Source organism: Puntigrus tetrazona, chromosome 12 (assembly GCF_018831695.1).
Source record: "Puntigrus tetrazona isolate hp1 chromosome 12, ASM1883169v1, whole genome shotgun sequence".
Lineage (NCBI taxonomy): Eukaryota > Metazoa > Chordata > Actinopteri > Cypriniformes > Cyprinidae > Puntigrus > Puntigrus tetrazona.
In genome coordinates this window covers 11248532-11261254 of record NC_056710.1, presented here as the reverse complement: position 1 = coordinate 11261254, position 12723 = coordinate 11248532, and the positions used below count along the sequence as shown (strand labels likewise).

Here is a 12723-nt window from a genome sequence, read left to right as displayed (position 1 = left end):
CAATCCTGAAAAAAAAAAAATATATATATATATATATATATATATATATATATATATATATATATATATATGTGTGTGTGTGTATGTGTGTGTGTGTGTGTGTGTGTGTGTGTGTGTGTGTGTGTGTAAAAATAAGATACGAGAGGCTGTAAATTTACTCTAAATTGCTCTTTAGACTGAGCCTTAGTGTAAAAGCTTTACTTAAAAAAATCTTTCTAAATCCTCTTTTTATTCCGCCCATTCAGAGAAAGGTTTCTGGTACTTTACTGTGTCTCAGGGTTAAGGCAAGACAGCTGTAGAAAAATCTAGACATTCAAAACAAGCTTTCCATGTCTGAAAAGGTTTTTATAATGACATTTAATTGTGTGCACATTTAACAAAAAAACATATATATTCACAGCCATGGAGAGCAATAGGGATAAAAAAAGAGAAAAAAATGAAAAAGAGCAAAAGAAGGATGATGAAAGAAGGAGAGATGTTATTGTGCATAGAAGAAATTTGAGCTTAGGTTTGGCTGCACTGCCATATTGTTCAGAGTTTTGAGAGTAAATTCAACTCATCAATCTACTCTGGAAAAAGAAAGAGGGAAATGAACTAGAGACATGCAAGGGGTGGGGGGTTTAGGGGAGAGAAAATGAGACTCAAATCAAATTTTCCTTCTTTTTGGATAGAGAGAGTTCTCCTCATACAGAGTCAGAGGGCAAAAACCTCACATATAAGAAAACAACAAATCATGAAAACAGAGTGATCTGAAAGCGCATGTCTTCTCATTATACTCTAATAAAGACAAATTAGATATTAAAGAAAGAGATCTTCAGGAAAAGGAATGTGATGCAATCTAAATCTCTGGCCTATGTTCTTCTCAGTAATTATTTACAACTGCACTGAAAAGTAAAACATTAGGGCAAAGGTTCACTGAACTTACACGAGTCTAGATGGCTCCACAGTAGCAGAGGAAAGCGCACAAGGGCTTCTGGGCTGCTACAGTACTGAGCTGTGATAATGACCTCATCTGTGGCTGTTCTCAGCTGGGAGTGAAGAACACACTCCTGTCACACTAGCAGACTGAGCGTAACTGTAACAAACCAACCTGTGACAAGTCAGGACAGAACCAATTTTCTAACTCAAAAAAAAAAAAAAAAAAAAAAAGAACATTTGTTCATTTGAAATAAATTAACATTTATTGATGTTGAATACATTATATTAAAGGTTTTTAATTTTTAATAATAAAGATTTATTTTGACTATGAACAATAACAGAGATAATTTAATATAATGGACTAGAATAGAATTGAAAAGAACAGAACAGAATATATGTATTTACTAATAATAAAAAAGATAGAGTTATTTTTAGTTTTTAATATAATCATAAAATGTAATAGCAGTCATTACAAGCAACAGGCTAGAATGATAAATGCGTATTTAAAAACATTTTAATAATCCATGTTAAAATAGTTGATCTTTATTTAGAATTAATAACAGTATATTTAAATTCTTTATTTTATTTTTTTCAATCAGATTTAGTCTTTTTATTATTGTTTTATTATATTTATTATCAATTATTATAATTGTATTATTTAATTTATTCATGACCAATAGGCCAGAAGTCTTTAATTCATTTTTATTTTATTTATTATTGAAACTTACTTATATTAAAAAAAACATTTCAGTATAATACGTATCTTAAAATATATAAAGTGACATAAGTGCGAGCAGATGACAAAAGAGCTTTTTTTGGATGAACAAGTACTTTTTTTTGGACGAACAACTAACTGTTGTTTATCTGCAGGTTGAAAGTCCTAGTGAATGGCTCCAGCGCGAGCTAACCCTCTGGCCCTCCTTCTTTCTCCCTCTCTATGCTTCCCAGGCAATCATTCAGACTTCACATGTTCCATAATCCTGCTCATGGCCCTTCTTTAGGGCCCTTTCTTTTCGGCTATTTTCTATCTACAGGAGCATGCATGCCCGTGGTCCCAACAGGCCTCATCAGAAACAGTTGTGTAATGTTATTTACATTTCTGCAGTGTAATTACAGTTGATAAGAATATGGCTGTGATCCCAAAGCTGATTAAAACCAGAGGCAGCAGTTCAAAAAGAGTACACAACTCCTCTTTCCCCCCAAATCAAGTCTTCCTTTTTTTTTTCTGCCCCTTTCCAGCACTACTACTGCCTCCAACCCTTCGTTTTTGCATCTCTTGTAATGTACTCTGTGTGTGTGTTTGTGTGTGTGTGTGTCTGTTCTCAGATGTGGGTAAATAAGAATAAAAGGGGAGATAGAGAGGGGGCGGAAAAAAGAGAAATGAGGACACAAGATATCACTGTGAGTGTAACTGGGACATGGGCGGGGAAGCTGAACAAGAGACGGAAAGAAGTGAAAGTGCAAAATAGAGAAGGACGGGAAAAAGAGACAGAAGATGAGAGTGATAAAAGCGTGGGTGAAAAGGATGTTAGAGTCTTTAATGAGCACAACTCATTGACAGAACGAGTACCACTCTAACTCAGCTTCCCTATCTGTAAATACAGTTGAGTGCAGAAGTTTGGGCACCCCTCTGGTGATTAAACGAAATTCTAAGAAGTTAACTTACTGGACGTATTTCAGCCGTTTTTAATTCACAGGCTGGTGTATTTTTACTTAGAAATAAAAACAGGCCTTTTTTTAGGATCCCAAACCACTTTGAACTGCTAAAGGTTTCATAACTTCAACTGACCTTTTTATACAGTTCCACACAACTAAACAGACTGTCACCTAAAATTACATGACCACACATGATCTAAAAACACATTAGCCATCAGAAAGAGACCGCACTGCCACCTCTTGGACAGCGTCTGTTATTAGCAGCGAAATCCTGATAAAGTCGTGTGTGGCTCTGCCATCTGCTGGATTATGAGAAAACACTGAGATTTTTACACCATACACATGATTAATAGGGTAAAAATAAATGCATGTTATGAGAAAATAGAAGTGTATTTTTTACCTCGCATACATATTTACCTGTTGTTGGGGACTCCCAAAACCAAAATATGAACTATAATAGGGGCACTTGACATTTTTAATGGTAGTGTCTGTAAACATTAACAGTAGCCTTGTCAAATAAATCCATTTATTGTTATTCATGATATCTAATGCATTAACTAAACTTTATTGTAGACTAAGCAATATTGAAAATATTATTCTAATAGGTTTTTTTTTTGCTAGTTTACTCACATGCAGTTAATGCATGGATTCAGAAAACTTGAATTATTGCATAGAGCTATAATGAATCAATGCATGAAGATGAGTTTTGGAACTTGATGGTATAAATTCATACACGTATAATGTGCGGACAATGTGTGACAATCTTTTTTCGTGGGTAGAAAGAAAGCAATGGAATGACAAAACGGTAGATCTACAGCGCTTAACCTTGAGTCTGGATTAGCGAGAAATCAGATATTGGTTTAGCGGCTGCTTTACCTTCGTCTGGAAGCAGCAGAACAGCTGGGTCAGATAGGGATGTTTTCTAGCCAGAGCTAGAATGCGTTTCTCCGTCAAAGTGCAGTCCACATCATCATCTTGAAGGATGACGTCTTTCTTCAATACTTTCACGGCGTAAACTTCATCTGTGCCTTTCAGCTCTGCCAGCATCACCTACGGGACGGAAAGGGCAAGGTGAAGACGTTGATTCACAAACCGAATCTGAAAAGTACAGATTCGTTAAAAACGCTTGCCTTGCCGAAGCTGCCTTTGCCCAGCACTTTGATGAAAGAGAAGTCGGTGAGACTCATCCTCTTCGTCTGGACTGTCTTCACATCTCCGTTCTCCCGGCCCTCGGTCGCTGTGCTCTGAATGCCGCTGCTTGCGGAGGAGGAGGAAGACTTGTGCTCCTGGCCGAATGAAAGGGCCTTACGGATGCTCTCCAGTTCTGCGAGCTCCGCTATAAATACACAAACATAAACATTAGCCTTAAAGGAATAATTCTTTCAAAAATGGCAATTCTGCCATTTACTCACAATCTAAACCTGTATGAATGTATTACTTTCTTCCATAAAATGCAAAAGGAGAAATTAAATTAAAAAAGAAATGAAATTGCATTATAAAAATGCTGTTTCTTGCACAAAATCACCTTTTCTAAGTGAATCTGAGAAGAATTAATTGAAATAGGAATATATTTGAAATTACAGTTGAAAGAGGATCAAGCACAGTCTACAAAATTTCTCCTCTTGTGTTCCACATGAGAAGAAAATCTTATAGGTTTACATATAGATTTTTTCTAAGGCATACTTAGAAATAAAATGGCCTGACAGAACTGTGGCCTAATCCTGATTTAGGCTAAGGCCTGTCTGTGAAAACAGGATCTAAGCGTGCAAATATATTATAAATATGCAGCAATGATTGCAGCGAGTGTGAAAGTGTGTGTAGTTTTGTACCTTGGTCACAAGGTGAAGTTGGAGCTGATTTGCATCGGTCAGATTCCTCTGATGTTGGGGCTTCTGTCGTGGGCTGCTGAGGGTCCTGCCCTGGAGTCAACTAAAGAGAGAACATTTTTAATATCATTGCTAATGTTTTTAATATTTTAATGCCTTTCTCACCTAATCCTTTTACATCATTGTCACTGACCTCATTTTACAGCATCGTTATTTAAAGCAATCATACTTAACCCCCCCCGCTTATAATGTGCCCTATTATAATGTGCTTTACTCATGTTATACTAGCAACAGTATTTCGTAACTCAGTTTTTTTGTGTGCTGTAGATTATTACATCAACCCAAGGTCCAATCCGGCCTCCCCACATTCCTCAGATATTTAGACCTCTCACCTTTTTCCTGCGCTGGGTGCTGTTGGATATCTTATCTGGCGTCACCCCGAGATCAGAGAGCACTTTAGCGATTTTTCTGGCATCGACACCACAGCTAGGAGCTACATTACTTTCACAGCGCCGATGGACATTCATTTTACATGCTGGAGACAGGCGAGAAAACAGAAATGAATACACGGCATTAGCAACATGTACTTGAACAAAGTTATTCTTCACGAAACTGACCTTTGCACTGCAGGCCTTGCCGCATCAGTCCCCAAAGTAAGGAGCCGCAGTGGTCACAGAAGGTGGGGACTTTGTAATTATGAATGCTGAACATGTGTGGAATGTTTACACTGAAGCGCTGAGAGCCAACCTGTAAAAACAAAACATCATTCATGCCACAGTACCCACAATGATGAGGAAATACTGCAGGTTTTAGCAGTTTTAGGTGCATGAGGCTCAGTGTTAACTAAAAGTGTAAAAATTTGTATTAATTATTAGTTACTGTAAGTATTTGTTTGTTAGATCATTTATATAAAGTTTACAATAAATAGTAGATGGAAAAAACGAAAACTTAATGTATGGTAAATTTAAAAAATGATGATTTGGCAAATAACTGCATAAATATTTGATATCTTTTACATTTTCTGAAATTTAATTTTAAGTCCACGTGATCTTCCTACAGTACACATATAAAATGTTGGCACATTATCTTATTATGTTTAACTATGTGTGGTGTCCCAGAGTTAAAATAACTACATTTTAACAAAAGTGTAAGTAAAAATGACAAAAAAGGAAAAAGCAGCGTTGAAAAATTTGCTGATGCTGATATCATGCTGTAAAAAGTAGGTCCGTATTTCTCACATTATTTTCTGTCGTAAAATTTTTGAACATACTGGCAGATGTATTAGGTCATAATGTGTAGTCGCATACAACAGAAACTAATACAAGTATGCAAACTCAAACATATATATCAAGATAACATAACATATATATTTAGAACTGACCTCTTCAGGAGTGTCTTCTTGTTTCTTCAAGCCAGCGCATTTTGTTATAATGAGTTCATGGCATCTCTTATGGACCACGCAGGTGCACACTGAGAGATTTGGGGAAACAAGTTTACGTTTCATGATAATTAAAAAAGCACATATATATATCTATCATCGAATGAGGATTATAGTTAAATACATATCATAGTACATAAGCAGAGTCTTACTCACCCTGACACTGATACCCCTGTTTCCCCAATACACCCCTGCAGAACCAGAGTGAAATAAATGTGTTAGACAACTCTGGCATTCAGCAAGATTCTGCAGTTCTGTTTCTGACCAGCAGGGGGCGGGTTGCGTTACAACAAACACTGACTGCATCTATAGCTGATTGTGTCAACGGCAACAAGCTGCATTGTGTGGAGGCACACAGATGCACTATTCACCAGGTATGCAAATAGTTAGACCTAACAGTTATTACTCTACAGGGAGGAACTGTTTGCAGAGATAAAAATAAGCATCTGTCTAATTTATGAATGCATTCCTTTAGGCCCTCCGCACAAGCACAAAGAACGGTCGATCTAATTTGCTTTCATTATTAATATTCATTACAAAATCTCTTCTTGGAACCAAGAGGAGTGTTTGTGATTAGCATCAGGTGTCATCACACATTCACTTGGAAAATAACTTATATGTCTGAAAGGGATCTTATTACTTGATTGACGTTGCTGTTGTGAATGAAATAAAGGACGACAGGTCCTACCAGATGAAATCTCTGCAGTGGGAGCAGTAAGTGGGCTGTCTCAGGTAGGTGGCCATGAACTTGTGACCGTTGACCTGATGGACGCGCCTCCGGACCGCTCCCTGACGTTTGCGCGGACGCATCCGCTCACGGAACACTCTTTCTTCATTTTCATTGGATGATGCAGCTGCAGAGTAAAACGCCATTGAAATATTTAAATGTTAATATATAAAATATTGAAAGTATATATACAGTGGTAAGAAAAAAGTGTGTGGTTTTTTTTTTATTTTGTTGCATGTTTGTCACACTTTGATGTTTCAGATCATGAAACTCATTTAAATATTAAACAAAGATAGCGCAAGTAAACACAACATGCAGTTTTTATTATGAAGGCAAAACAGTCTTTTCTTGTCAGTCCACAGAGTATTTTCCCGAGGGTCTTGGGTGTCATAAAGATGTTTTTTTGGCAAAACTTAGTTGAGCCTTTATGTTCTTTTTGCTCAACAGCGGTTTTCACCATGAAGGCCATTTCCGTCCAGTCTCTTTCTTATGGTGGAATCATGAACACAGACCTTAACTGAGTTCTTTTGAATGTTGTTGTGAGGTCTTTATTGGCTATTGGATGAATCGTCACTGCGCTCTTTTGGTAATTTTGGTCAGTCAGCCACTCCTGGGAAGGTTCACCGCTGTTCCATGTTTTTCGTCATTTATGGATAATGGCTCTCACTGTGGTCTTTACGCTTTAGAAATGGCCTTATAACCTTATCAAGACTGATAGATCTCAGTTAATTTCTTTCTCGTTCGTCCCTGAATTTCTTTGGATCTCAACATGAAGTGTAGCTATTGAGGATCTTTTGGTCTACTTTACTTTGTCAGGCAGGTCCTATTTAAGTAATCTCTTGATATATACACATACATACATACATACATACATACATACATACATAAATACACAAGTGACACACTCTCAAAAATGACTGATACATATACATATGTTGCATATCAGCCAACACAAACACTTTCTACAGTGAACACATATCCACACACTCTCGTACAGTAGGACTTCGGTCAGTCACAAACTCCAAACAGGTCAGTCCTCAAGAAGCCTCATGATCTAACGTCAACCCAGCCAGCAGAGAGAGTGAACAAACACATCATTGATTCTCAAGCAACTCTTCCCCTTTACTTTCCCCCTTTGAGGGCTGCAGTAATTGCGTATGCTGTGCGTTGATCATAAGAGAAACTGGCGGGACCGAGGACCACCTGACCAGCCATGTGACCCACCACCATGGCTCCATGCATTCCAGCAGTCAGGTGATGCCTTTCGGGGGGACAGTGTTCCTTCATCACACAAACAACTGTGAAATTGCGTTCACATCACTACGTGTGTTGTGGCATTGCCCATAATGTCCGTCAATGAGAGAGAGAGAGAGGTTTTCTTAGAGGAGAGTATAGACTCTAACAACTTTCTCCCTCTTGTTTTGCTCCAATAAACTTGCCATCCAACTCCTCCCACACTTCTTGTCTTTCAATACAGCAGCGTATGTGTGGGCTGCATTATTTTAATGCTGTCTGTAAGGGGAGCTGCTGCAGAGGTGTGATTACAGCTAAGGATCCCCGTAGGGTGGCACGCAGCCCCCATAGAGCGACTAGGCTCGGTACAATTACCACTGCGAGGTTCCTGGGGGACGTTCGGTGAGCGTGTGTATCTGCGTTCTGTCTCATGTCAGGGTGTTTCTAGGGCAAGTTGTGTGTCTCTGTGTGTTGTCTGATATCAGAGCATCCTGTCTTCTGCAGCGGGCAGCTGCTCAGGAGAACAGCGTGGCAGCTAAAAGGGCCATTAGTGGGATAGATGTGCTTACATAATACATTATCCATCTGCTCAAAAAGCAGGGCTTAACCAGAACGCACCTATACCTCCCAGCACAACACAGTTCACCTTAGAGTACCAACGCACATACACACAGACAGGGGAAGACATGACACCAGAGGAGTTCATCCTGTCTGCATTCGCTTTATAGATCTAGTCAGAGCAGTCGCCATATTTAATAACCTGAATTGATAGCTTTGTTTTAAAATCTGACCAACTAGACAGCATTTTAAGGCATCGTAGGGCCAATATAAAGGCAGTAAAGTGAGGTTAAGGCATTATTAGCACATCTATAGTAGCCTATCTTTTACAGAGAACGCAAACCTAGCATAGACAGTAACAATCTAGCAGGCAAAAATTCAGCCAAAACTGTAGACAAAGTAAAAGATTTTGCTCTCTCTTCCCGTTTAAAAAACAGTTTTTAATATAACTCAGATTTAATATAACTCTGAATCATTATACACCTAGGATGCTTCCAAAGTAAGTAAAACACATCACACTGTTAGCTTAGCAGTAAGCTAACTTAAACTCTATTTGTTCTGTACAATGTTTTTGCCTGTGTGTCTTCGCAGATAATATGTGTTCTTTCCAAGATTTTCCAGTATGGAGTTTTGATAATTACAAAAATATTGACATGAGAGAACTTTAAGGGGGTATGACACATTGAAGCCAACTTTGTTGCTTGTGTCAAAGTAAATATGCTGTGCACTCTGAGTAAGCTCTGTATGGAGATTCCTGGATCTCGTTTATGTTTCGGTTTGTTATTAATCCAGGCACAAACACACACATTGTTATCTGTACAATAGTTGGCAGATAAGGATGGTTTCAATGGTCGGGGCTAAAATCTAAAGATAAGGTGCAGAGAGGTGCAAGTGGCTAATGCCATACTATTTACTGCTAACAAATGTATATGCTAATATAATATATATATATATATATATATATATATATATATATATATATATATATATATATATATATATATATATATATATATATATATATATATATATTATATATAAAATATAAATCTAAGGTTCTTAAAATAAAAATAAAATTAGTGCTGTCAAACAATCACTTCCAAAATAAAAGTTTTTGTTCATGTAATATGTATATATAAATACACACATGCATGTATGTATTTAAGAAAAAAACTATTTGTATATGGTTTAAATTATATGAATATAAATATGTACATGTAAATACATTTAATATTTTTTTAAATATATACTGTATATATTTGTATATATGTGTGGGTATTTCTTTATATATGATAAATAAACATTATGTAAACTTTTATTTTGGATGTGATTAATCATAATTAATCAAATCATGCAGACAGTCCTTTTACAGTAATTGCTAAATGTCAAGAAATATGTAAAGAAAGAAAGAGAAAGGAGTACAGTACACATACTCACACTTTTACAATCATTATCTATCTCATTCAAGTCTGATGACATGCAGCAGGTGAGAACGCATGAACACGTTCCCTAGTGACTGTGTCCATGGTGATCAGGGACGACTGCATGTGCGCTTCACCAAACCACGGTCACTCCCTTCTATACGCACACACTCATCCTTCTACGCCTCTTACGATTGCTCTTTTTTTGTTTGTGTATATTTCGTCCACTGTTCTCCTGATTGGCTTATAGAAGGCTGAGCTGATGAGAGTTTGAACCGAACGGCTGTGTTCGCCCACGGTCAGACAGCCAAGAGGAGCTCGGGGCAGCCTCCTCCCACGCCGATGCCACTTCAGCCCCAGACACGCCACCCACAAGCACTCTCCAATCCAGCCAGAGCACAGCATGGGACCAATTAAAATGGCATCAATCAGAAAAAGAGAGGCATAGAAAGAGAGAGATTGCAAATCTATTATTGCCCGATGACAGTCGGTTCCATAACTTCAGGTTGATCAGTGACTGACAGATCATCCCAGGTAAAATTGAAAAAGTTTGGAGATTGATAGCACCCTGCGGGTACACGCTGGTAAAATCTAGTCATGATTTGGAGTCCAGCTGGTGGCATGCTGGTATTTAGCTATTTAGGTTATTAAGGTAACTGCCTTACATCACACACTGTAATGTAATATATATATATTAATACATTAATATATTAATACTAATAAAACTGATTGAGTATTTATTTTCATTTGCAAATATTAATTTCTGAGTGGAAATTGTTTATACCCTTTTTTTTCTTTCAGCGAGATCTTGGCCATTCAGAGTTATTACAAATTAATCACGGTGAAATCTAATTTACATTAAACACATTTACGTAGCCTGCATACGTAATTAATCGGCACAAATTGCAAAAGCTATAATCTGTTATGAAATCATCTGGACTCGGTCAGATTAAGTGAAGAGAAAGCACTGTTTCGCACTGTGCTCGTAAATGTAACGTTACATAAAGTGTGCGCAGTTTGCTTATGCTGCTACATAAAAATATATATACAGTGAAAATAAAGTACGTTCATAAATAGATTGTGTGTTAATCTATTATTTCTGTTTAGTTCAGTGCACAACTGACAGCAAGAAATGTACTGCTACTGCACTTGCAGCTACTCTTTGTGAATAGAATAGCCTGTTAGCAGCTAAATAATTACACTAAGAAATGCTTAGGACTTCAGTCATGTGTAATTCTCACAAACATCAACTGCAACACAGCACACAGTACATCGAGCGTTTTAGGTCAGTACTTTTTTTGGGAGACGGGGAGATTTATGCTTTTATCGATAAAAGATGTATTAAATTGTTCTGAAGTGGAAGTAAATACGTTTATAATACAAATTTCTGTTTCACATAAAAAAACATTTGAAACTTTTTATTAAAAAACAGGATAATGTTTTAAATTACATTAATATTAGTGCTTGGCAATCGCATTCAAACTAAAAGTTTTAATATATGTGCATGTACTGTGTATATTTATTATGCATATATCTGAATGCACACACGTGCATGTGTATATTTAGGAAAAAAATATTATGTTAATATTTAATCTATTTCTATATAATATAAATGATATGCATAGTAAATATACACAGCTGTCAAACACACTTTTATTTTGCAAGGATTCATAGTGATTAATCATTGCCCGGCACAAATTAATTTGTAATTAAATATAAGAATAATGGTAGCACTTTACAACATGGGTATGTGAATAATGATGTACTAATGCCTAAATTTAATTATCTGAAGATGTTAAAAGCTCAAATTATTATTAATGTTAATAATTATTATTAAAATTCATTTTAAAGTCAGCATTTCGTACCCCTTCTTAAAGAGGTAGTTTGATTTAGCTTATATACATGTTAATAAAATACATACTATTAAACATGTATTAAACAGCCGTTATGCATCCATGAATCTGTATGACTCCATTCGTAGTTAAGGATAGCTCTTTGTTAGTTAAAAATTAATTATTGCCTTCCATAATCAGTATGCAATTAATTAGGTATTCATTTAAGGATTAGTACATCATTATTCATGTACCCTTAATAAAAAAGTCCCAAAGCAGCATATTGGAATGATATCTGAAAACTAAAGCAATAACTCCTGAATAAATTACTTTGTAAAGTAAATGTAAATTTTAATAACCTGTAACATATTAATTGTTAATTATTAGTTGATCGAATAGTAAGAAAATCTCTCCAATCCCGAAATTTTGAACAGTTACTTTCAAGGAAAGAAAGAAAGACGGATTCCTTCAGTCATGTAGTTGAGTCACAAGGATGTTGTCAAGCAGTCATGTCTCTGTCGAGCTTGGCAGGTGATATCACAGTCGTATTATGAAGCCGCAGCAGCGTAGTGATCTGAGATGTTATCTAACTAGCCATCTGTCACATGACTATCTCTCTTGCTTTCCAAATTACAAAAACGAGTGCAGATTATTTCTTTGAGGGCCCCTAATCGCATGAAGGCAAATACGTTGAGATCAATCCAACACCAGCATTGAGAGTACAGATGTCATCGCTCGTGATACATCACAAATTGCATACACTTCAGAAACGCGTGTTTCCGAATTTAAACGCTAATGAATCGGAATTCTCTTCACGACGTCAACGTCGCTGTTCAGATTTTGACCTCGTCCACTCTTTCACCCTTTTCTCCATCTTCCTTTCTTTCTTTCTCTCCTGCTCTCAGACCTCTCACCCACTCTATCCATCTATAAGTGTGAGCGCGCAGGCTCGTTTCCATGGCAACCCCCTGCAATCTAAACCATCTCGGTGCCCGGGCAGCCCCGCTGAACAAACACACGCAACGATCCCCTGCTCAACATACAGATTTGGATTTTAGGAAAGAGGGAGGAGCAGGGAAGCTGACAAGAGAAAGAGAAAAAAACCTGGAGGAAA

General features: G+C 36.9%; 1 protein-coding gene across 1 annotated transcript in view; it reads right to left on the bottom strand.

Annotated features, from left to right (window-relative positions):
• Nucleotides 1-12723, bottom strand: part of prkcea (protein kinase C, epsilon a) — a 47305-nt gene that overhangs the window by 16237 nt on the left and 18345 nt on the right. The window contains exons 3-10 of the mRNA XM_043254116.1: nt 6527-6692; nt 5995-6029; nt 5782-5870; nt 5018-5147; nt 4793-4935; nt 4404-4503; nt 3705-3910; nt 3451-3624 (exon numbers count right to left, since the gene is read on the bottom strand). Of these exons, the coding sequence (XP_043110051.1) occupies nt 3451-3624; nt 3705-3910; nt 4404-4503; nt 4793-4935; nt 5018-5147; nt 5782-5870; nt 5995-6029; nt 6527-6692 (1043 nt within the window). The remainder of the gene's footprint in view (nt 1-3450; nt 3625-3704; nt 3911-4403; nt 4504-4792; nt 4936-5017; nt 5148-5781; nt 5871-5994; nt 6030-6526; nt 6693-12723) is intronic.